At 41.0% G+C, this 23,608-nt stretch overlaps 3 protein-coding genes across 3 annotated transcripts; all 3 read left to right on the plus strand.

Annotated features, from left to right (window-relative positions):
- The first annotated feature begins 2,075 nt into the window (after positions 1–2,075).
- Positions 2,076–23,125, plus strand: LOC306975331 (serum amyloid P-component-like). Its single transcript, XM_079572851.1, has 6 exons — positions 2,076–2,089; positions 2,165–2,182; positions 2,286–2,348; positions 20,014–20,116; positions 20,435–20,732; positions 22,800–23,125. Exons 3-6 carry the CDS (start codon positions 2,306–2,308, stop codon positions 23,025–23,027), a joined length of 672 nt encoding a protein of 223 aa, XP_079428977.1. The 5' UTR covers positions 2,076–2,089; positions 2,165–2,182; positions 2,286–2,305; the 3' UTR covers positions 23,028–23,125.
- LOC306975343 (C-reactive protein-like) lies at positions 2,976–4,398 on the plus strand. The gene is made up of 2 exons (XM_079572863.1): positions 2,976–3,292; positions 4,132–4,398. The coding sequence occupies exons 1-2, from the start codon at positions 3,053–3,055 to the stop codon at positions 4,357–4,359; spliced, it is 468 nt and encodes a 155-aa protein (XP_079428989.1). The 5' UTR covers positions 2,976–3,052; the 3' UTR covers positions 4,360–4,398.
- On the plus strand, positions 9,637–12,090 carry LOC306975335 (serum amyloid P-component-like). Its single transcript, XM_079572855.1, has 6 exons — positions 9,637–9,651; positions 9,731–9,748; positions 9,857–9,898; positions 10,041–10,143; positions 10,523–10,820; positions 11,688–12,090. Exons 3-6 carry the CDS (start codon positions 9,883–9,885, stop codon positions 11,913–11,915), a joined length of 645 nt encoding a protein of 214 aa, XP_079428981.1. The 5' UTR covers positions 9,637–9,651; positions 9,731–9,748; positions 9,857–9,882; the 3' UTR covers positions 11,916–12,090.
- Positions 23,126–23,608: the final 483 nt, after the last annotated feature.

A 23,608-nucleotide genomic window follows, 5' to 3' on the forward strand; every position in this document is an offset into this window, starting at 1 on the left:
AACCATTTGAACAAGATTCTATGGAACTATCTCTCCATAGAAATCACAGACATGCCTTTAGCTCTGAGCCTGTTCCTACAAATGTGCACATTTCGTTAGCCGTCGAATCCTGGACTTGATTAAATTTTAACGTTCTGTCCCCCGTACAAATGAACAGGGAAGACAGGATCAATATTAAACTATGGTGAGTTATGCTTTGTCCTTTTGATGGCGTTTTTATACTGTACATATGGTTTCTTTATCATTAACATCTCATAAGATGATGATTAAAGGCCATTTGATATGTATCCGACCCACAAAAAAACAGTTCTGTTTGGAGGAATGGACTAAAATTCCTGCCAACTATTGTGAGAAGCTTGTGGAAAGATATCCAAAACGTTTGACCCAAGTTATACAGTCTAAATGCTACCAAATATTAATGAAATGTAGCCTATGTAAACCTTTGGATTTGTAAAAAGTAATGAAGAAAATTCTAAGACTCATACTTCTGGCATTTGACAAATATAAAAAAAAATTAAATTGTAATTGACCTAAAAAAAAAAAAAAGTTAATTCTGGTTCCATGTGAGACAGTGAGAAGAAAATGTGCCTTTTTATAAAGTGTATGTAACATATAGTTCCCGCTGTATATCTCGTACTACGCAGAGATAGACTTCTTCATCTCCTGGTGTGAGGACCTCCACCTGTCACTATCCATCCATCCATCCATCCATCTTCTTCCACTTTTCCGTTTCTGGGTCGTGGGGGCAGCTGTTGGAGTTGCCCAAATCACATTGCACCAGCCCCTTATGGCTCCTCCTGCAGGTGGTGGGTCCACAGAAGGACGGCCTCACGATTAACCGGGCCTGTTGGTCTCTCATAAGGAGCTTCTGAACCGCTCTTTGGCTGACCCGTCACCTAGGACCTGTTTGCCCTGGGAGACCCTACCAGGGGCACGAAGCCCCCGACAACAGAGCTCCCAGGATCATTCGGGTGCTCAAACCCTCCACCACGTTAAGGTGGCGGTTCCAGGAGGGGCACCTGTCACTAAATGCAGTCAAAACAAAGGAGGTCATTTTTGATCCGAGAGCTACACAAAAACATGATGCTGTGGTGATTGGAGGCAAACAAATTCAGCAGGTCAAATCCTTCAAGTATCTCGGTGTACACATTGATGACCTGCTCAAGTGGGATGTGCACATTGAGCATTTGTGTTCTAAACTGTCCCAAAGAGGCTGCGTCTGTTTGGTGTGAGCACAGAAATGTTGACCCACTTCTACAATGCCATTCCAGAGAGTATTATCCGGTACGGGATCGTAGCCTGGTACGGTCCTCTAACTGTGAAAAGCAAAACACAAATTGAGAGACTCGTCCTGAGGGCCAGGAAGCTGACCAACTAAAAAGAGTTTCCATCCATGAAAGAAACCTTTGAAAGCACTGTCCTCATCCAAGTTCAGAAAATCATTGAGAATCCATCACATTTTCTGAATGGTGAATATAAACTTCTCCCATCAGGAAGACGGTACAGAGCACACAGTTTCAACAACAACAGATACCAGCTCTCATTTCTCCCCAACTCTATGTCTCTTTTAAACAAACGAAAGGATAAAGAGCAGGGAAAGAGGCCGTCATAACTAAGATGAACTGAATTGCTTTATTGTGATGTACTGGCTGCACTGACTAACTGAATGGTTTTATATGAATGGTTGTACTGTATGTATGGCAGCTGTGGGCAATGAGCCCAAGACAAATCCTCATTGAGGACAATAAAATCAATCAATCAATCAATCAATCAATCAATCAATCAATCAATCAATCAATCAATCAATCAATCAATCAATCAATCAATCAATCAATCTCTGAGCACTCTCGCTTCACAATCAGAAGTTCTGTGGTTCAAATTCTCAAACCAAGTGAGGCCTGAGTGAGGTGATTAGGCCTACACAGAAGTATAAAGGTTGCGTCATGATCATGATCACATCTTTTGGGCAACGGGATTTCCAGTAAAGACATGTTTTGACATGGCTCATTGGAGTGAAAAGCGCGGATATAAAGCTCACAGCATTGGGCAGTCAGATTATTCAGAGAGACACTGAGCCAGGAGGACACAGGTAAGAACTTTACATGGCATTATTGTATCACATGTGAATGGCTGATAGTAACAAAAAATATGTTTACTTTTTCAGAGTCACAAAGTTCACAAGGTATTTCTTTATTACTTTAATGTGTTGAATCTGTTTAATGATATTTAAGTTTAACAATGCTGTGACAAGTGTCTTTTTGCTTTTTGTGTTGAAATAATTACAGTTCTTGATTTTCCTCGTGTCATGAAGATGTCCTGCTCAGAAAGATGTCCTGCATCTACACGAGGTCAGCAAGAGTTACTTCATTTAATGCTCTTCATTTGCTCAGATTAATTGGAATCAAAGTATAAGTAATAGGTCGTAGTTTTTGAGCCTAAACCTGGGAGTGGCTGGACTTAGTGAAAAAGAGGGATCATGCCTTCAATACAAATACATAGAATGACTATTTCTGTATTAATATTTTCTTATTTTTATGTAATTTTTAGATATGTCGGAAAAAATGTTCATTTTCCCGGAACAAACTGCGACAGCTCATGTGAAGATGACCCCGAAAAAGGAAAACTTCACTGCTGTAACAGTCTGCCACAGGTGTGTTTTCAGTTATTCACAATCTTTACACCTCTACAGGCTTTAGCTGCTGGTAAAAGAACGTGAAAAGAAAAAAAAGGGACTCACGAAGTGAATGTTGTCGACAACAACTCGCAAGTCAGCAGTAATTAATTTGTACTTCAATATGTTTAGGCACTTGACATTTTGTATTCTACAAATTCTAAAATCTAGTCAGTCTTAGTAATACCGCTGTCTTTATGTACAATGTCAATAGGAAAATAAATCTCTCTAAATAATAATCAGACAAAAATAATTAATAGACAAAGCACATCAAATGAATAACACACATGACACAAATCTACTGTTACACTTTGTTACAGGACTTGCACTGACCTCAAACGTGACCATGGCCTTTTCTCACTGGCCACGCCATGTGCTAATATGGGCAACGGTTTCCTCACTTGGTGGAACTACAAGGATGGTAGTCTTTCAACCTATGTCCTGGATAACAAGGTTTCTTTTCATGGCATTGACTATTCCCCCAACAAATGGCACTCCATTTGCTCGACATGGGACTCGGCCACAGGACTGACCCAGATGTGGCTGGACGGGGAGCCGCTGATCATAAAATACAGCACTGACAAACCGATCACTGGGAAGCCCATCGTCACTTTGGGACAGGTATGAGGAAAACTGTGGTTTGATGTTGTATATTGGACCCACTCACTTCCCTTTAAGGGCATATCTCACCAAAGAGTAGCAGAGACATCGCTGCAACTCGGGTTGGTTACGCGCATACAAAGGAGAATAGTTGGAGACTCGAGTTGCCGATGGTCACGGAGATTTCTCAGATTACGTCCCTTGGCAATGAGGCAAGTCTCCAGGTAGACTCTGTGAGAACGAAAAGGTTAGATTTCAGCAGTGTCTCTGCATGGTCCCTCAGAGGTCAATGCAGTCTCAAGCATCTGTGGCAACGTTGCAAACCCGATTTCTTCTTTGCGATCTACTTGGTGTCTGACACGTCTCAGAGACACTACAGAGACGTCACAGAAATCTCTCACAGGTTGAGGACAACAATTAGTATTCACGACACAACTACTTGAGACCGCATAGACCTCTCGGAGACCATGCAGACACCGCTTAAATCGATCTTACTTGTTTTCCCAGAGACCACCTTGTGACTTGCCTTCAAGGGATCATCTCGAAGACATCTCCAACGGCGACTTAGTCTCCAACTAGTCTAGGAAAGTTAGGGATGAGAATGTACCACAAAAAAAACATTTTCATTTTGCAGCCCCCTCTTTCATTGTTGTTTATAATAATTAAAAAAATAGATACAGAGCCAAAATTTAAACAGTCCATTACTCTATCTTAAATTCAAATTCATTAGTTCCATAGAAAAGCTAAAATCCATCACAGTGAAGCGGTCAGGAGACAGGAGAGGTTCCCCCTTTATATGGCACCACCATAGCACCTCCTAGTATTGATGTGTCTTAATCCTGTATTTGTTGGGTTCACAGGACCAGGACAATCAAGGCGGCGGCTTCGATGCCAAACAGTCCTTCGTGGGGATGATGACCGACGTGCACATGTGGGACTATGTGCTCTCACCCTGTGAGATCCAGAAGTTCATGAAGGGCCAGAGCTTCACTCCGGGAAACGTGCTGAACTGGGCAGCGCTCGACTGTGACATTAAAGGCAAAGTCTTTACTGGAGCTAAACAAACAGGCTGCACTTGCTTTAACTGATCTGTAAACACTTGATCTAAATAGTCTGTGTTTCTATTATCTGATGTTGTCAAACTGTCAGAGGCTCATACGTTTATGTGTATATTCTGACTCGCTAAACTTCAGAACATCTGCATTTTGATTATTTTACTGCAAACTCTGAAATTGAATTATGTGCTTTTATACAATACCACATTCAAGGGTAACAGTACTGCTTCACTCTAATTTGATGTTGCTTCAAAATAAAGCACTTAAAGAGACCACACTCAACGCAGACTTGGTTATTTATCTGCGATCACTTCTGTTCATGATTTATGGCTTCTTTCCACTCGCTGATCTGCCAGTTCAGAATAATGTTCATGGTTTTTCAAGTCACTAATCCCACCCTATTGACACTCTTAAGTGTACGCTGCCCTCTACTGGTAAAGAAGCAATACAGCAGCACATTTGTGACAAAACTTGTTTATTAAATATATATCAGTTTTAAAAGGGGCATTTCAATGATGAGAATGAAATTAGTGCTATGACTAATAAATAAAATGGAACAAAAACTAGATTCCCTACAGGGATAATAAAGACTTCAATAAATAGGATCATTGCAGGTGAATGGCACTAAAACATTAACATCACAGAAAATCTCTGTTATAAGGAGGCACTAGAATTCACTGGCGAATGTTGCATAGGTTGAATTGTAGAAATCATTGTAGTCATGAACATTTTGAAAGGATCTCCTGACAGCTTTTGTAAACCTTCACCAAACAGTTCAGCCTGGGCTTTGAACTCTGAGGAAAAGAAAATCCCAATTAATTTCAGTCACTGGATAAAGGCGATACCGTAAAAATAACTTTCCGTACCTGGAACAACGGCACGACGCTCGACACTGCACTGGGGTCTGACGGATCTTTCCGTAACACGCACAGATAGTAGATGATGCGATGCTACAAATGAAAAGAGTAAAGTAATTAATGGTTAGTTCATGTTCAATGCTTTACAGTAATATCCTTAAAGGGGGGGGGGGTATTATGCAAAATCGACTTTTTCAAGCTTTACATCATGTTATTATGTCATCCCGTCATTAAAAACATGCCTGAAGTGTTGCCTTGGCACATTCACGTATTTTTGAGTAATCTGTATGTTGGTCAATGGCCACCATGTCCCAACAAGGCTGTGACGTCAGTAAGGAGGGGGCGGAGTCATGTTTTGGGCCAGAATCATGGGGAGAGAGCTGGTCGGCCCCTTTAGGATCCCTGAAGGTGTGAAAATGACCTCTTCCTGACTGAACACTTTCTTCTATGGTACAAAAAGAAGAGCGTGTTTTCCCGAACAAAATCATCTTCATCATGACAACGCACCATGTCCTGCTGTAAAGAATACCTCTGCATCACTGGCTGCTATGGGCAGAAAAGGAGAGAAACTCATGATGTGGACCCCCTCCTCCCCTGACCTCAGCCCTATTGAGAACCTTTGGAGCCTCAAGCAGAACATCTATGAGGGTGGTAGGCAGTTTTCATCCAAACAGCAGCTCAGGGAGGCTATTCTAACATCCTGCAAAATAATCCAAGCAGAAACTCTCCAAAACTCACAAGTTTAATGGATTTAAGAATTTTGAAGCTGCTCAAAGAAGGTCCTATGTTAAAATATAACTTGACCTATTGAGATGTTTTTGATTGAAATAGCTTTTGATTTCAGTAAATATGACCTCCTAATGCTGCAAATTCAATAACAGAAAATGACCATTTTCACTTAATTACAAGCTTAAAAATGTATTGAAACGATGAGTTGCAAAATAATTTGGAACAGTAGATTTTGAGTTGTTTTACTATTTTAATTTTGAAAAAAATACTGTTATCACTGGGAGATTTTTTCAACCACATATATATGATCCTCTACCAGTTAAAGACTTGAAAATGATGCTGACTCTCATTTGAGTTTTTGAGGAAATCAAAGAAAAATGTCTGTGCATAATAATTTGGAACGCGGTGTACACATATTTCTAAATCCCATTTTTCATAAATTAAGAGCAGAGTTTTTTTTTTGTTTTTTTTCTGACAAAAACTTTGTCAGATACCGAGAGGGCACATTAGCGCTTTCCAAAAATCCTAAAACTAAGACCCTAGGGGAAAAATTAAGAAACAAACAAAGATAAAGGCAGTAGCAATACCGTAAATTTAGATTGAGGGAGACAAAAGGGGCTTTGGGCATGGCGGTCGGCGAGGGCCGATAATCACCGCTTGCGGCTATATTTTTGTCTTGTGTTCATCAGTGTCTTTTGGTGCTTTTATGTTGCTTTTTCATTTCTCTTCTGTTTTGTTTTTGCTATCACTATTTTGCCGCTTTTCGTTGCTACTTAGACGCTTTTACATCTGGGTAAAGCCAAACTGGAGAAAATGTGCTTGGTTCAGGTGGTTAGAGGTTATGAAGGGGTATAAATGGGTGAGATGTGCAAATTGGAAAAAGTAATTAAACCCAACAATAAGAATGGGTAAATTAATAGAAATGATCCCCAGAATGTTTACATTTAAATGCAGATTTAATCTTTAAAAACCTGTGCCGTCATTGATCATAGACTAACTAATGCTGTCAGGGCGACCTCAGGGAAATAAGTGTGGACATGCTGCTGTCAAAAAACAAAACTGTTTCTCTGGTACAAGACTTTCACTGACCTCAAACAGGACCATGCCATCTTCTCACTGGCCACACCTACAGGGACGTCACAGAAACCTCTCACAGGCTGAGGACAACAATTAGTATTCACGACACAACGGCTTGAGACCCTGTAGACCTCTCGGAGACCATGCAGACACCGCTTAAATCGATACTTGTTTTCCCAGAGACCACCTTGTGACTTGCCTTCTCTCCAGGGAACGTCTCAGAGACATCTCCGTGACCATTGGCGACTTAGGCTCCAACTAGTCTCCAGGCCGGTGAGATCGGCCCTGTAGGAAAGTTAGGGATGAGAAATTGTGGGCGCTGTTTCACTCCTTTTGCAAAGTTAAGGAAGCACTTTTGGTGTCTTGGTGTTCATCACAGACCGTTGTAACACCAACTTTCATTGCAAAGGTTATTGACATGTTAAAAATGTACTTGTTAAATCATTTATGCTGAACTGGCATTTTCAAAATGATCTAATATCACATTTACTATACAGAGTATTTTCCTCCCCCTACACGTTGCAACATGTCCTAAGGTGTAGAACGAGCCCGGACCTGTTCACCACAACTGCCTCTAAAATCCTGCAGATACAGGTGTTGTTCACATTTTGCACTATATTGCTGCAATAGTTGATTTTGTTCTACAAAAACTCGGCTTTTGCCATAGTTAATATTTATATTACTGTAGCATGGTATTTGCAGATAGAATCAAATGCAAATGTATAGGCTACCGAAAAAGAAAATAAAGTAACTTATTATTTGCAGTTATAAGTGTCTCACACTTGACATCGCCCTGTTTGCAAATGCCAATGTTTTACATGAGTGGTTCCCAAGTGGCTTTGGGACCCACCAATGCCCTCGGAAGACAAGTGGAGGACTCAAATAAAGCTGTAATTTGTCATATATCGTATAATATTGTCTTTTCCACACAAGTTTTTGTTGAACAAGCAGTAGATATCCCATTAAGACTGAAATTATGATCAAAACAACATTAATTTTAATAGACACAGTTAGCGTTTCCATGTAGTTTCAGATGGAAAATATTGAATTAAAGTTCCCTATAGACTCGAGACCCACTGAAAATGGTTCCGTGACCCACTTTTGGGTCCTGACCCACCAGTAGAGAATCACTGTTTAACATTATAAATGACCAAGCGGGATGTTCTAGCATTTTTATAATACTGACAGTATTTCTTGCATTTTTAGACTACTTTAACAGGTATTTGATCTCTTATTTGCACAATATTATTTCTCAAAATCATCTTGGGGGCCAGAGGTTCTGTGCTGGAGTTCCGGATTTGACCCCGGGCCTGAGGTTGCCTATCTCTGCTTTAGAGTGACGTGACAATGATCCCTGACATGCTCAGGTTGGTCTGTGTGGAAGGCAACAATTTCAAGCCAAAAGAAACTCTGCACCAACTCACCAAATGCAAGTTCCCACAGATACGGGTTTGAAGTACAGTGAGGACACTGTTTTGAATTTGACTTTCACACACAACTTCAGAGTTGCAACCACACTCTTCTGCAATGTAAAAGGGCAGTCTCCAACATATTGCCGCTTCTTCATAATTTACTTAATAATTACTGCACCTGAATATTTTGTATGAATAGATTTAATATGAAAACCACTGTCTGGATTTGCCAAGCAGTTTGGCTTTTACATTTATGAAACAGCCTAGTTTTTAGAAAAAAGTAAGAAATGTATGACATGTTTAGTTTGACATTTATTGTGATGTTTTTGCACTTCCTTATTGGACACTGACAGGAAGTGATATAGTGATATATATATTGTGTTCAGGTGTTAGTCCTGAGCTGCTGCGACTGAGCCACCGCGGTGGGCCAACCGGACCAGCATGTTTTTGCAGGTCGGGGAAACCGTAGCACCTGGAGGAAACCTGGCTGTCTTCAGTCTCCTCTGATCCTCTGAAATGGTGCAGCGCCTCATGGTTTGTTCCAGTTTCAGAGCGTGGTGTCCTGCACTGGTCAGTCCCACCTCCCTCTTCCTCCTGCGCAGCTCCCTCCGCCCCACAACAGTCTTTCACCATCTTCTGGGAAGAGCTTAGCAGTTAATCTTCTCCTTTGTTGTGGAGCGGAGGGAGCTGCACAGGAGAAAGGAGGAGGAGGAGCTGACCAGTGCAGGACACCACACTCTGAAACAGGGACAAACCCAGAAGGAGACTGAAGGCAGTGCTCCTGTTTGGTCAGATTGGCCCATAATGGCGGCTCAGGACTGACACAACACCCAACACAAGTTTGTTGCACAAGCCCTTACTGACTTACTTAAAGTATGTCATTAACATTAATATATTGCATACATTTATATCTCTTATTGGTTGGCCGATGGTTAGCAGCGCTTTAGGCCCAGAGCTAGAAGTTCTGTGGTTCAATTCTCAAACCATGTGAAGCCTTAATTCAGTGATCAGGCCTGCACACACAGAGAGGTACTGTATAGAGGCTGCATCACATTAAAAAACAGAAAATATATCTTGATCGTATCTTTTTGGCAATAACTAAGCATATAATTAAAACCGCAGCAGATTGAGCAATGGGATGTGCAGTACAGACATGTTGTACTTGGCTCATTGCAGTAAAAAGCGCGTATATAAAGCTCACAGCTTTGGGCAGTCACATTATTCAGAGACACTGAGCCAGGAGGACACAGGTAAGAACTTTACATGACATTATTGTTACTCATGCGTTTGAATGGTTGCTAGTAACAAAAGGTATGTTTACTTTTTCAGAGTCACAAAGTTCACAAGGTATTTCTTTATCAATTTAATTTGTTGAATCTGTTTAATGATATTTAAGTTTAACAATGCTGTGACAAGTGTCTGTTTTTTCCCCTTTTCGTGTTGAAACAAATGCAGTTCTTGATTTTCCTCGTGTCGTGAAGATGTCCTCGGTAAAAGGTCAGCAAGAATTAGTTCAATTAATGAAAATTTGAATGAATTAGAATCAAAGTATGGGTTTACTGAAAAAGAGGCATTCCTTAATACAAAATAGAATTACTATTTCTGTATTATTTTTTTCTTATTTTTATGTATTTTTTAGATATGACGGGAAAAATGTTCATTTTCCCGGAACAAACTGCGACAGCTCACGTGAAGATGACCCCGAAACAGGACAACTTCACTGCTGTAACAGTCTGCCACAGGTGTGTTTTCAGTTATTCACAATCTTTACACCTCTGCAGGCTTTATCTGCTGGTGAAAGAAAGTGAAAAGAAAAAAGGAACACACGAAGTGAATGTTGTCGACTACAGCTCGCAAGTCAGCAGTAATTAATTTGTACAATTTGTACTTCAATATGTTAAGGCTCTTGACATTTTGTATTCTACAAATTTAAAGCAATTCAATTCTTTGATCTAGTCAGTCTTAGTAGTACCGCTGTCTTTATGTACAAAGCCAATAGGAAAATATTGCCTCTCTGTCTCTCTCTCTCTCTAAATAATAATCAGACAAAATAATTAATAAACAAAGCACATCAAATGAATAACACACATGACACAAATCTACTGTTACACTTTGTTACAGGACTTGCACTGACCTCAAACGTGACCATGGCCTTTTCTCACTGGCCACGCCAGGTGCTAAAATGGGCAACGGCTTCCTCACTTGGTGGAACAAGGATGGTAGTCTTTCAACCAATGTCCTGAATAACAAGGTTTCTTTTCATGGCATTGACTATTCCCCCAACAAATGGCACTCCATTTGCTCGACATGGGACTCGGCCACAGGACTGACCCAGATGTGGCTGGACGGGGAGCCGCTGATCATAAAATACAGCACTGACAAATCGATCACTGGGAAGCCCATCGTCACTTTGGGACAGGTATGAGGAAAACTGTGGTTTGATGTTGTATGTTGGACCCACTCACTTCCCTTTAAGGGCATATCTCACCAAAGAGTAGCAGAGACATCGCTGCAAGTCGGGTTGGTTGCGCGCATACAAAGGCCCTATCTCACCAGCCTGGAGAATAGTTGGAGACTCGAGTTGCCGATGGTCACGGAGATTTCTCCGATTACGTCCCTTGGCAATAAGGCAAGTCTCCAGGTAGACTCTGTGAGAACGAAAAGGTTAGATTTCAGCTGTGTCTCTGCATGGTCTCCGAGAGGTCAATGCAGTCTCAAGCATCTGTGGCAACGTTGCAAACCCTATTTCTTCTTTGCGATCTACTTGGTGTCTGACACGTCTCAGAGACACTACAGAGACGTCACAGAAATCTCTCACAGGTTGAGGACAACAATTAGCATTCACGACACAACTACTTGAGACCGCATAGACCTCTCGGAGACCATGCAGACACCGCTTAAATCAATCCTACTTGTTTTCCCAGAGACCACCTTGTGACTTGCCTTCAAGGGGGCATCTCGAACTAGTCTCCAACTAGTCTCCAGGCCAGTGAAATAGGCCCTTTAGGAAAGTTAGGGATGAGAATGTACCACAACAAACATTTTCATTTTGCAGCTTCCTCTTTCATTGTTCTTTCTTTCATTCAAAAAAAAAAAATAGATACAGAGCCAAAATCTAAACAGTCCATTACTCTATCTTAAATTCAAATTCGTTAGTTCCATAGAAAAGCTAAAATCCATCACAGTGAAGCGGTCAGGAGACAGGAGAGGCTCTCCCTTTATATGGCACCACCATAGCACCTCCTAGTATTGATGTGTCTTAATCCTGTATTTGTTGGGTTCACAGGACCAGGACAATGAAGGCGGCGGCTTCGATGCCAATCAGTCCTTCGTGGGGATGATGACCGACGTGCACATGTGGGACTATGTGCTCTCACCCTGTGAGATCCAGAAGTTCATGAAGGGCCAGAGCTTCACTCCGGGAAACGTGCTGAACTGGGCAGCGCTCGACTGTGACATTAAAGGCAAAGTCTTTACTGGAGCTAAACAAACAGGCTGCACTTGCTTTAACTGATCTGTAAACACTTGATCTAAATAGTCTGTGTTTCTATTATCTGATGTTGTTAAACTGTCAGAGGCTCATACGTTTATGTGTATATTCTGACTCGCTAAATTTCAAAACATCTGCATTTTGATTATTTTACTGCAAACTCTGCAATTGAATTATTTGCTTTTATACAATACCACATTCAAGGGTAACAGTACTGCTTCACTCTAATTTGATGTTACTTCAAAATAAAGCACTTAAAGAGACCACACTCAACGCGGACTTGGTTATTTATCTGCGATCACTTCTGTTCATGATTTATGGCTTCTTTCCACTCGCTGATCTGCCAGTTCAGAATAATGTTCATGGTTTTTCAAGTCACTAATCCCACCCTATTGACGCTCTTAAGTGTACGCTGCCCTCTACTGGTAAAGAAGCAATACAGCAGCACATTTGTGACAAAACTTGTTTATTAAATATATATCAGTTTTAAAAGGGGCATTTCAATGATGAGAATGAAATTAGTGCTATGACTAATAAATAAAATGGAACAAAAACTAGATTCCCTACAGGGATAATAAAGTCTGACTTCAATAAATAGGATCATTGCAGGTGAATGGCACTAAAACATTAACATCACAGAAAATCTCTGTTATACAGTGCCTCTCGTAAGTATTCATACACCTTGAACTTTAGCACATTTTGTCATGTTTACAACTCTAAACATAAAGATTTTATTTTGATTTTTTTACTGAACGTTCACACACAAGTAACAGACATCTGTGAAGTGAAAGCAAAATGATACATGATTCCGTTATTTTTCAAAAAATTGAAAAGTGAAAAGTGGGGCGTACATAAGTATTCATACAGCATTTTCTGAGTGCATTAAATTGCCTTTATGACATTCCTAATGACTCCAGAATGTTCACTCCTTGGCCTAACCATTAAATAGAGGCCACCTGTGTGTAATCTACTCTCAGTTTAATATCAGCTGTTCTTTTAGGCCCTCAGAGCTGTGGTCTGAGTGTATTGGTCACTAAACAACATCATGAAGGTCAAGGAGCACCAGAGAGGTCAGGGATAAAGTTCTGTAGAAGTGTAAAGCAGCATTAAGTTATACAAAGATTTCCCAAGATTTAAACATCTTACTGTTCAGTCCATCATTCGGAAATGGAAAGCGTATAGCACCACTGCAGACTTACCAAGACATGGCCGTTCACGTAAACTAACAAACTGAACAAGGAGAGCACTGGTAAGAAATGCAACCAAGTGCCCCAAGATAACTCTGGAAGAGCTGTGAAGTCCCGCCGCTGAGCTGGGGGAATCTGTACATGGGACAACTATAAGTCTTACTCTACACAAAGCTGGCCTTCATGTACGAGTGGAAGAAGAAAGCCATTATTGAAAGGAGGCCATAAGAAATCCCGTTTGAAGTTTGCTAGAAGTCATATGGAGGACACAGCTCCATGTGGAAGAAGGAGCTTTGGTCAGATGAGAGAAAAATTGAACTTTTTGGCCCAAATGCAACACGTTATGTATGGAGCAAACCTGACACTGCTCATCGTCCTTAGTGCACCATCCCCAGTGTCAAATATTCAGGGGGAGCATCATGCTGTGGGGCTGCTTTTCCTCAGCGGGGACTGGGGAGACTGTAAGAATAGTTGTGAAGATGGATGGAGTCAAATACAGAAACATTTTGGAGGAAAACCTGCTGGAGTCAGCAAGAGAACTGAGGCTGGGACGGAGATTCACTAGAATTCACTGGCGAATTTTGCATAGGTTGAATTGTACAAATCATTGTAGTCATGAACATTTGGAAAGGATCTCCTGACAGCTTTTGTAAACCTTCACCAAACAGTTCAGCCTGGGCTTTGAACTCTGAGGAAAAGAAAATCCCAATTAATTTCAGTCACTGGATAAAGGCGATGCCGTAATAATAACTTTCGTACCTGGAACAACGGCACGACGCTCGACACTGCACTGGGGTCTGACGGATCTTTCCGTAACACGCACAGATAGTAGATGATGCGATGCTACAAATGAAAAGAGTAGAGTAATTAATGGTTAGTTCATGTTCAATGCTTTACAGTAATATCCTTAAAGGGGGGGCATTATGCAAAATCGACTTTTTCAAGCTTTACATCATGTTATTATGTCATCCCGTCATTAAAAACATGCCTGAAGTGTTGCCTTGGCACATTCACGTATTTTTGAGTAATCTGTATGTTGGTCAATGGCCACCATGTCCCACGTCAGTAAGGAGGGGGCGGAGTCATGTTTTGGGCCAGAATCATGGGGAGAGAGCTGGTCGGCCCCTTTAGGATCCCTGAAGGTGTGAAAATGACCTCTTCCTGACTGACCACTTTCTTCTATGGTACAAAAAGAAGAGCGTGTTTTCCCGAACAAAATCATCTTCATCATGACAACGCACCATGTCCTGCTGTAAAGAATACCTCTGCATCACTGGCTGCTATGGGCAGAAAAGGAGAGAAACTCATGATGTGGACCCCCTCCTCCCCTGACCTCAGCCCTATTGAGAACCTTTAGAGCCTCAAGCAGAACATCTATGAGGGTGGGAGGCAGTTTTCATCCAAACAGCAGCTCTGGGAGGCTATTCTTACATTCTGCAAACAAATCCAAGCAGAAACTCTCCAAACACTCACAAGTTTAATGGATTTAAGAATTTTGAAGCTGCTCAAAGAAGGTCCTATGTTAAAATATAACTTGACCTATTGAGATGTTTTTGATTGAAATAGCTTTTGATTTCAGTAAAAATGACCTCCTAATGCTGCAAATTCAATAAAAGAAAATGACAATTTTCACTTAATTACAAGCTTTAAAATGTATTGAAACGATGAGTTGCAAAATAATTTGGAACAGTAGATTTTGAGTTGTTTTACTATTTTAATTTTGAAAAAAATACTGTTATCACTGGGAGATTTTTTCAACCACATTTATATGATCCTCTACCAGTTAAAGACTTGAAAATGATGCTGACTCTCATTTGAGTTTTTGAAGAAATCAAAGAAAAATGTCTTTGCATAATAATTTGGAACGCGGTGTACAAATATTTCTAAATCCCATTTTTCATATATTAAGAGCAGAGTTCTCAGCATTGTCAAAAAACGTTTTTTTTTTGTTTTTTTTCTGACAAAAACTTTGTCAGATACCGAGAGGGCACATTAGCGCTTTCCAAAAATCCTAAAACTAAGACCCTAGGGGAAAAATTAAGAAACAAACAAAGATAAAGGCAGTAGCAATACCGTAAATTTAGATTGAGGGAGACAAAAGGGGCTTTGGGCATGGCGGTCGGCGAGGGCCGATAATCGCCGCTTGCGGCTATATTTTTGTCTTGTGTTCATCAGTGTCTTTTGGTGCTTTTATGTTGCTTTTTCATTTCTCTTCTGTTTTGTTTTTGCTATCACTATTTTGCCGCTTTTCGTTGCTACTTTGACGCTTTTACATCTGGGTAAAGCCAAACTGGAGAAAATGTGCTCGGTTCAGGTGGTTAGAGGTTATGAAGGGGTATACATGGGGGGGAGGGTGCAAATTGGAAAAAGTAATTAAACCCAACAATAAGAATGGGTAAATGAATAGAAATGATCCCCAGAATGTTTACATTTAAATGCAGATTTAATCTTTAAAAACCTGTGCCGTCATTGATCATAGACTAACTAATGCTGTCAGGGCGACCTCAGGGAAATAAGTCTGGACATGCTGCTGTCAAAGACAAAACTGTTGCTCTGTTACAGGACTTTCACTGACCTCAAACGGGAGCATGCCATCTTCTCACTGTCCACACCTACATTCTCTAACAGCTTCCTCACTTGGGTGCACCCGGATCAGAGATTTTCAACCACCGTCGTGGATAAAGTGGTTGATTTTCATGGAGTCGACTATTACCTCAACAACTGGCACGACATTTGCACCACATGGGACTCGGCCACAGGACTGACCCAGATGTGGCTGGACGGGCAAACTCAGACATGCGTCGGCAAAAACATTGTGCGTCTAATTATAAAACATTTTAATACATTTTATGAACTGGCAGTCTCCGTCTCGGATTGATTGCGAGTGTACAAAGTGCCGATCTCACCGGCCTGGAGACTAGTTGGAGACTCCACTTGAGATAAGGTGAGTCTCCAGGTCTCTGAGAGGTCTACGCACTCTCAAGCAGCTCTGTTACAAACACTATTTATTATCCTCAACCTGTGAGAAGTTTCTGTGACGTCCCTGCAATGTCTCTGAGACCTGTCGGATTTAATCGGAAACTAGACTAGTCTAGACTTGCCAAGCAGTTTAGCTTTTAAATTCATGAAATAGCCTAACTTGTTAACCCAATTATACTTAAAAACTTTATGTTACTTTTTTTTGGTGATGTTTAATGTTGCACTTCCTGATTGGACACTGACAGGAAGTGACATAGATAGAGGCAAACCATTTTGAACAGAACTCTATGGAACTATCCCTCCATAGAAATCACAGAAATGCCTTTAGCGCTGAGCCTGTTCCTACAAATGTGCACATTTCCTTTGCCGTCGAATCCTGGTCTTGATTAAATCTTAACTTTCCATCCCCCGTACAAATGAACAGGGAAGACAGGGGCAATACTAAACTATGGCGAGAGATGTTTAGTCCTTTTCATGGCGTTTTTATACTGTACATGTGCTTTCTTTATCATTATACCATGGTCTGGGTGAATACTCGATTCTGATTGGCTGGTGGGGATTTCATAAAGTGTATGTAACATATAGTTCCCGCTGTATAAATCTCTGATTACATGTGTTGGCAGTAACTAAGCGTCTAATTCAATCCGCAACAGTTTGGGCAACAGGATTTCCAGTAAAGACACGCTTGACTTGGCTCATCACAGTGAGAACTGCATATAAAGTTTACAGTATTGACACATTATTCTGAGACACTGAGCCAGGATTGTTATTTCTGTGTTTGAAAAGCTGACAGTAACAAAAATGTGAACCATGTGAACTTTGTGACTTTTTCAGAGTCACAAAGTTCTCTGAGAGGTCTATGCCGTCTCAAGCATCTGTGGCAACGTTCCAAACCCTATTTCTTCTTTGGGATCTCCTTGGTGTCTGACACGTCTCAGAGACACTACAGGGACGTCACAGAAATCTCTCACAGGCTCACAGGCAACAATTAGTATTCACAACACAACGGCTTGAGACCCTGTAGACCTCTCGGAGACCATGCAGACACCGCTTAAATCGATACTTGTTTTCCCAGAGACTACCTGGTGACTTGCCTTCTCTCCAGGGAACGTCTCAGAGACATCTCCGTGACCAGCCGCGACTTAGGCTCCAACTAGTCTCCAGGCCGGTGAGATCGGCCCTGTAGGAAAGTTAGGGATGAGAAATTGTGGGCGCTGTTTCACTCCTTTTGCAAAGTTAAGGAAGCACTTGTGGTGTCTTGGTGTTCATCACAGACCGTTGTAACACCAACTTTTATTGCAAAGGTTATTGACATGTTAAAATGTACTTGTTAAATAATTTATGCTGAACTGGCATTTTCAAAATGATCTAATATCACATTTACTATACAGAGTATTTTCCTCCCCCTACACGTTGCAACATGTCCTAAGGTGTAGAACGAGCCCAGACCTGTTCACCACAACTGCCTCTAAAATCCTGTAGATACAGGTGTTGTTCACATTTTGCACTATATTGCTGCAATAGTTGATTTTGTTCTACAAAAACTGGGCTTTTGCCATAGTTAATATTTATATTACTGTTGCATGGTATTTGCAGAGAGAGAATCAAATGCAAATGTATAGGCTACCGAAAAAGAAAATAAAGTAACTTATTATTTGCAGTTATAAGTGTCTCACACTTGACATCGCCCTGTTTGCAAATGCCAATGTTTTACATGAGTGGTTCCCAAGTGGCAGGGCTTTGGGACCCACCAATACTCTCGGAAGACAAGTCGAGGACTCAAATAAAGCTGTAATTTGTCATATATTGTATAAAATATTGTCTTTTCCACACAAGTTTTTGTTGAACAAGCAGTAGATATCCCATTAAGACTGAAATTATCATCAAAACAACATTAATTTTAATAGACACAGTTAGCGTTTCCATGCAGTTTCAGATGGAAAATTTTGAATAAAAGTTCCCTATAGACTCGAGACCCACTGAAAATGGTTCCGTGACCCACTTTTGGGTCCCGACCCACCGGTAGAGAATCACTGTTTAACATTATAAATGACCAAGCGGGATGTTCTAGCATTTTTTTGCATTTTTTTTGCATTTTTAGACTACTTTAACAGGTATTTGATCTCTTATTTGCACAATATTATTTCTCAAAATCATGTTGGGGGCCAGAGGTTCTGTGCTGGAGTTCCGGATTTGGCCCCCGGGCCTGAGGTTGCCTACCCCTGCTTTAGAGTGACGTGACAATGATCCCTGACATGCTCAGGCTGGTCTGTGTGGAAGGCAACAATTTCAAGCCAAAAGAAACTCTGCACCAACTCACCAAATGCAAGTTCCCACAGCTACGGGTTTGAAGTACAGTGAGGACACGGTTTTGAATTTGACTTTCACACTTAACTTCAGAGTTGCAACCACACTCTTCTGCAATGTAAAAGGGCAGGCTCCAACATATTGCCGCTTCTTCATAATTTACTTATTAGTTACTGCACCTGAATCTTTTGTATAAATAGATTAAACATGAAAACCACTGTCTGGATTTGCCAAGCAGTTTGGCTTTTACATTTATGAAACAGCCTAGTTTTTAGAAAAAAGTAAGAAATGTATGACATGTTTAGTTTGACATTTATTGTGATGTTTATTGCACTTCCTTATTGGACACTGACAGGAAGTGATATAGTGATATATATATATTGTGTTCAGGTGTTAGTCCTGAGCTGCTGCGACTGAGCCACCGTGGTGGGCCAACCGGACCAGCATGTTTTTGCAGGTCGGGGAAACCGTAGCACCTGGAGGAAACCTGGCTGTCTTCAGTCTCCTCTGATCCTCTGAAATGGTGCAGCGCCTCATGGTTTGTTCCAGTTTCAGAGCGTGGTGTCCTGCACTGTTCAGCCCCACCTCCCTCTTCCTCCTGCGCAGCTCCCTCCGCCCCACAACAGTCTTTCACCATCTTCTGGGAAGAGCTTAGCAGTTAATCTTCTCCTTTGTTGTGGAGCGGAGGGAGCTGCACAGGAGAAAGGAGGAGGAGGAGCTGACCAGTGCAGGACACCATGCTCTGGAACAGGGACAAACCCAGAAGGAAATTGAAGGCTGTGCTCCTGTTTGGTCAGATTGGCCCATAATGGCGGCTCAGGACTGACCCAACACCCAACACAAGTTTGTTGCACAAGCCCTTACTGACTTACTTAAAATATGTCATTAATATTAATATATTGTAGACATTTATATCTCTTATTGGTTGGCCAATGGTTAGCAGCACTTTAGGCCCCAGAGCTAGAAGTTCTGTGGTTCAATTCTCAAACCATGTGAAGCCTTAGTTCAGTGATCAGGCCTGCACACACAGAGAGGTACTGTATACAGGCTGCATCACATTAAAAACGAGAAAATATCTCTTGATCGTATCTTTTTGGCAAGAACTAAGTATATAATTAAAACCGCAGCAGATTGAGCAATGGGATGTTCAGTATAGACATGTTGTACTTGGCTCATTGCAGTGAAAAGCGCGTATATAAAGCTCACAGCATTGACAGTTACATTATTCAGGGACACTGAGCCAGGAGGACACAGGTAAGAACTTTACATGACATTATTGTTACTCATGCGTTTGAATGGTTGCTAGTAACAAAAAGTATGTTTACTTTTTCAGAGTCACAAAGTTCATAAGGTATTTCTTTATCAATTTAATTTGTTGAATCTGTTTAATGATTTTTAAGTTTAACAATGCTGTGACAAGTGTCTGTTTTTTCCACTTTTTGTGTTGAAACAAATGCAGTTCTTGAGTTTCCTCGTGTCGTGAAGATGTCCTCGGTAAAAGGTCAGCAGGAATTAGTTCAATTAATGAAAATTTCCTTGTAGATGAATTGGAATCAAAGTATGGGTTTACTGAAAAAGAGGCATGCCTTAATACAAAATAGAATGACTATTTCTGTATTAATCTTTTCTTATTTTTATGTATTTTTTAGATATGTCGGGAAAAATGTTCATTTTCCCGGAACAAACTGCGACAGCTCACGTGAAGATGACCCCGAAACAGGACGACTTCACTGCTGTAACAGTCTGCCACAGGTTTGTTTTCAGTTATTTACTCAGTGAAAAGAAAAAAGGAACACACGAAGTGAATGTTGTCGACTACAGCTCGCAAGTCAGCAGTTATTAATTTGTACTTCAATATGTTAAGGCACTTGACATTTTGTATTCTACAAATTTAAAGCAATTCAATTCTATGATCTAGTCAGTCTTAGTAGTACTGCTGTCTTTATGTACAAAGCCAATAGGAAAATATTGCCTCTCTCTCTCTCTCTAAATAATAATCAGACAAAATAATTAATAAACAAAGCACATCAAATGAATAACACACAAATCTACTGTTACACTTTGTTACAGGACTTGCACTGACCTCAAACGTGACCATGGCCTTTTCTCACTGGCCACGCCAGGTGCTAAAATGGGCAACGGCTTCCTCACTTGGTGGAACAAGGATGGTAGTCTTTCAACCTATGTCCTGAATAACAAGGTTTCTTTTCATGGCATTGACTATTCCCCCAACAAATGGCACTCCATTTGCTCGACATGGGACTCGGCCACAGGACTGACCCAGATGTGGCTGGACGGGGAGCCGCTGATCATAAAATACAGCACTGACAAACCGCTCACTGGGAAGCCCATCGTCACTTTGGGACAGGTATGAGGAAAACTGTGGTTTCATTCATTCATTCAATCTTTATTAAGGACACAAGTGAGAACACATGATCCATATTTATGTTTAAAAGAAAAATATTAAAACACTGCAGATCATTGCAGCAACAAAACAAGGCACCAGCAATTCTCTAGCTGCCACACACATAAAGACACGAGCGCCAATGATTCCACATTTTTGAAGTGAATCTCATTGAGCTGATCACAGGACACACCAGAGTCCGTATAATGCCGTTCTGAGAGTCGCTCAGTCTACACATAAATTTAAAATAACAATGACGAAGTGCAGCAGGACAAGAGTGAGCTCCACAGTCAGCAAACATCTGACTCGCACTACAATGTCTGGGCATTTTTAACAGCAGCCTCATAGAGTCATTATATGCAACTGTGAGCCTCTGCAAGCTGGACTTTTTAAAACTTCGCCACAGCTGTGCAGTGTACAGAGGAGAACAAAAAGCTTTAAACAGAGTCACTTTGACATCTACAGAACACATATAGAGTTTCCTGACCAGCATGTTGGATTGACCATACAGTTTACACACCTGCCTGTGCATGTCCCGGTCATCAGTAAGATCACTACAGATATAATGACCCAAATACTTCATCTCATCTGTGATGTTAAGAACACTGCCACACAGGGTGAACTCAGGGAATGTTAGAGACCTGTCATCCTTGGTTCTCACAATCATTATATAGCTTTTCACAGCGTTATATTTAATATCATTATCAAAGCCATATTGTGAACAGATATTCAGGAGATGTTGAAGTCCTGCGCTGTACGGACAGAACACAACCAGGTCATCTGCATACATGAGGTGATTGATGACAGAGCCTCCTGCGACACATCCAGTCTTACAGTTATTGAGCTGTACAGAAAGATCGTCCATGTAAATATTAAACAGCAGTGGGGACAGTATCCCACCCTGCCTGACCCCATTGCTGACCCTGAAGGAGTCAGACACAGAGTCACCCCATTTCACCTGCATGGTCTGCTGAGAGTACCAGAAAATAAGAATTCTAATGAGATAAGCTGGAACACCTCTATTTGATAGTTTTGTAAATAGTTTGTCATGATTGATTCTATCAAATGCTTTAGACGCATCAAGGAAACACAAAAATAAAGTAGAGCCCTGGCAATGATATTTATCTAGTAAATCCTTCAAGGCAAAAATACATGTATCAGTACCATGCTCTGGTTTAAAGCCAAACTGGTTGGCAGCTGTTGTATGTTGGCATATCTCACCAAAGAGTAGCAGAGACATCGCTGCAAGTCGGGTTGGTTGCACGCATACAAAGGCCCTATCTCACCAGCCTGGAGAATAGTTGGAGACTCGAGTTGCCGATGGTCACGGAGATTTCTCCGATGACGTCCCTTGGCAATAAGGCAAGTCTCCAGGTAGACTCTGTGAGAACGAAAAGGTTAGATTTCAGCAGTGTCTCTGCATGCTCTCCGAGAGGTCAATGCAGTCTCAAGCATCTGTGGCAACGTTGCAAACCCTATTTCTTCTTTGCGATCTACTTGGTGTCTGACACGTCTCAGAGACACTACAGAGACGTCACAGAAATCTCTCACAGGTTGAGGACAACAATTAGTATTCACGACACAACTACTTGAGACCACATAGACCTCTCGGAGACCATGCAGACACCGCTTAAATCAATCCTACTTGTTTTCCCAGAGACCACCTTGTGACTTGCCTTCAAGGGGGCATCTCGAAGACATCTCCAACGGCGACTTAGTCTCCAACTAGTCTCCAGGCCAGTGAAATAGGCCCTTTAGGAAAGTTAGGGATGAGAATGTACCACAACAAACATTTTCATTTTGCAGCTTCCTCTTTCATTGTTCTTTCTTTCATTCAAAAAAAAAAAATAGATACAGAGCTAAAATCTAAACAGTCCATTACTTAAATTCAAATTCGTTAGTTCCATAGAAACGCTAAAATCCATCACAGTAAAGCGGTCAGGAGACAGGAGAGGTTCTCCCTTTATATGGCACCACCATAGCACCTCCTAGTATTGATGTGTCTTAATCCTGTATTTGTTTGGTTCACAGGACCAGGACAATGAAGGCGGCGGCTTCGATGCCAATCAGTCCTTCGTGGGGATGATGACCGACGTGCACATGTGGGACTATGTGCTCTCGCCCTGTGAGATCCAGAAGTTCATGAAGGGCCAGAGCTTCACTCCGGGAAACGTGCTGAACTGGGCAGCGCTCGACTGTGACATTAAAGGCAAAGTCTTTACTGGAGCTAAACAAACAGGCTGCACTTGCTTTAACTGATCTGTAAACACTTGATCTAAATAGTCTGTGTTTCTATTATCTGATGTTGTTAAACTGTCAGAGGCTCATACGTTTATGTGTATATTCTGACTCGCTAAATTTCAAAACATCTGCATTTTGATTATTTTACTGCAAACTCTGCAATTGAATTATTTGCTTTTATACAATACCACATTCGAGGGTAACAGTACTGCTTCACTCTAATTTGATGTTGCTTCAAAATAAAGCACTTAAAGAGACCACACTCAACGCGGACTTGGTTATTTATCTGCGATCACTTCTGTTCATGATTTATGGCTTCTTTCCACTCGCTGATCTGCCAGTTCAGAATAATGTTCATGGTTTTTCAAGTCACTAATCCCACCCTATTGACACTCTTAAGTGTACGCTGCCCTCTACTGGTAAAGAATCAAAACAGCAGCACATTTGTGACAAAACTTGTTTATTAAATATATATCCGTTTTAAAAGGGGCATTTCAATGATGAGAATGAAATTAGTGCTATGACTAATAAATAAAATGGAACAAAAACTAGATTCCCTACAGGGATAATAAAGTCTGACTTCAATAAATAGGATCATT

Source organism: Gobius niger (genome assembly GCF_951799975.1).
Source record: "Gobius niger genome assembly, chromosome: 15".
NCBI lineage: Eukaryota > Metazoa > Chordata > Actinopteri > Gobiiformes > Gobiidae > Gobius > Gobius niger.

Bases quoted from the DNA above. Each gene is read 5' to 3' on its own strand.
- LOC306975331 (XM_079572851.1), top strand. From the start codon at position 2,306: ATGAAGATGTCCTGCTCAGAAAGATGTCCTGCATCTACACGAG. The intron at 2,349-20,013 runs GTCAGCAAGAGT...TGTATTTTTTAG, and splicing joins ATGTCCTGCATCTACACGAG to ATATGTCGGGAAAAATGTTC. The intron at 20,117-20,434 runs GTTTGTTTTCAG...ACTTTGTTACAG, and splicing joins GCTGTAACAGTCTGCCACAG to GACTTGCACTGACCTCAAAC.
- LOC306975343 (XM_079572863.1), top strand. From the start codon at position 3,053: ATGGGCAACGGTTTCCTCACTTGGTGGAACTACAAGGATGGTAGTCTT. The intron at 3,293-4,131 runs GTATGAGGAAAA...TTGGGTTCACAG, and splicing joins CCATCGTCACTTTGGGACAG to GACCAGGACAATCAAGGCGG.
- LOC306975335 (XM_079572855.1), top strand. The intron at 10,144-10,522 runs GTGTGTTTTCAG...ACTTTGTTACAG, and splicing joins GCTGTAACAGTCTGCCACAG to GACTTGCACTGACCTCAAAC. The intron at 10,821-11,687 runs GTATGAGGAAAA...TTGGGTTCACAG, and splicing joins CCATCGTCACTTTGGGACAG to GACCAGGACAATGAAGGCGG.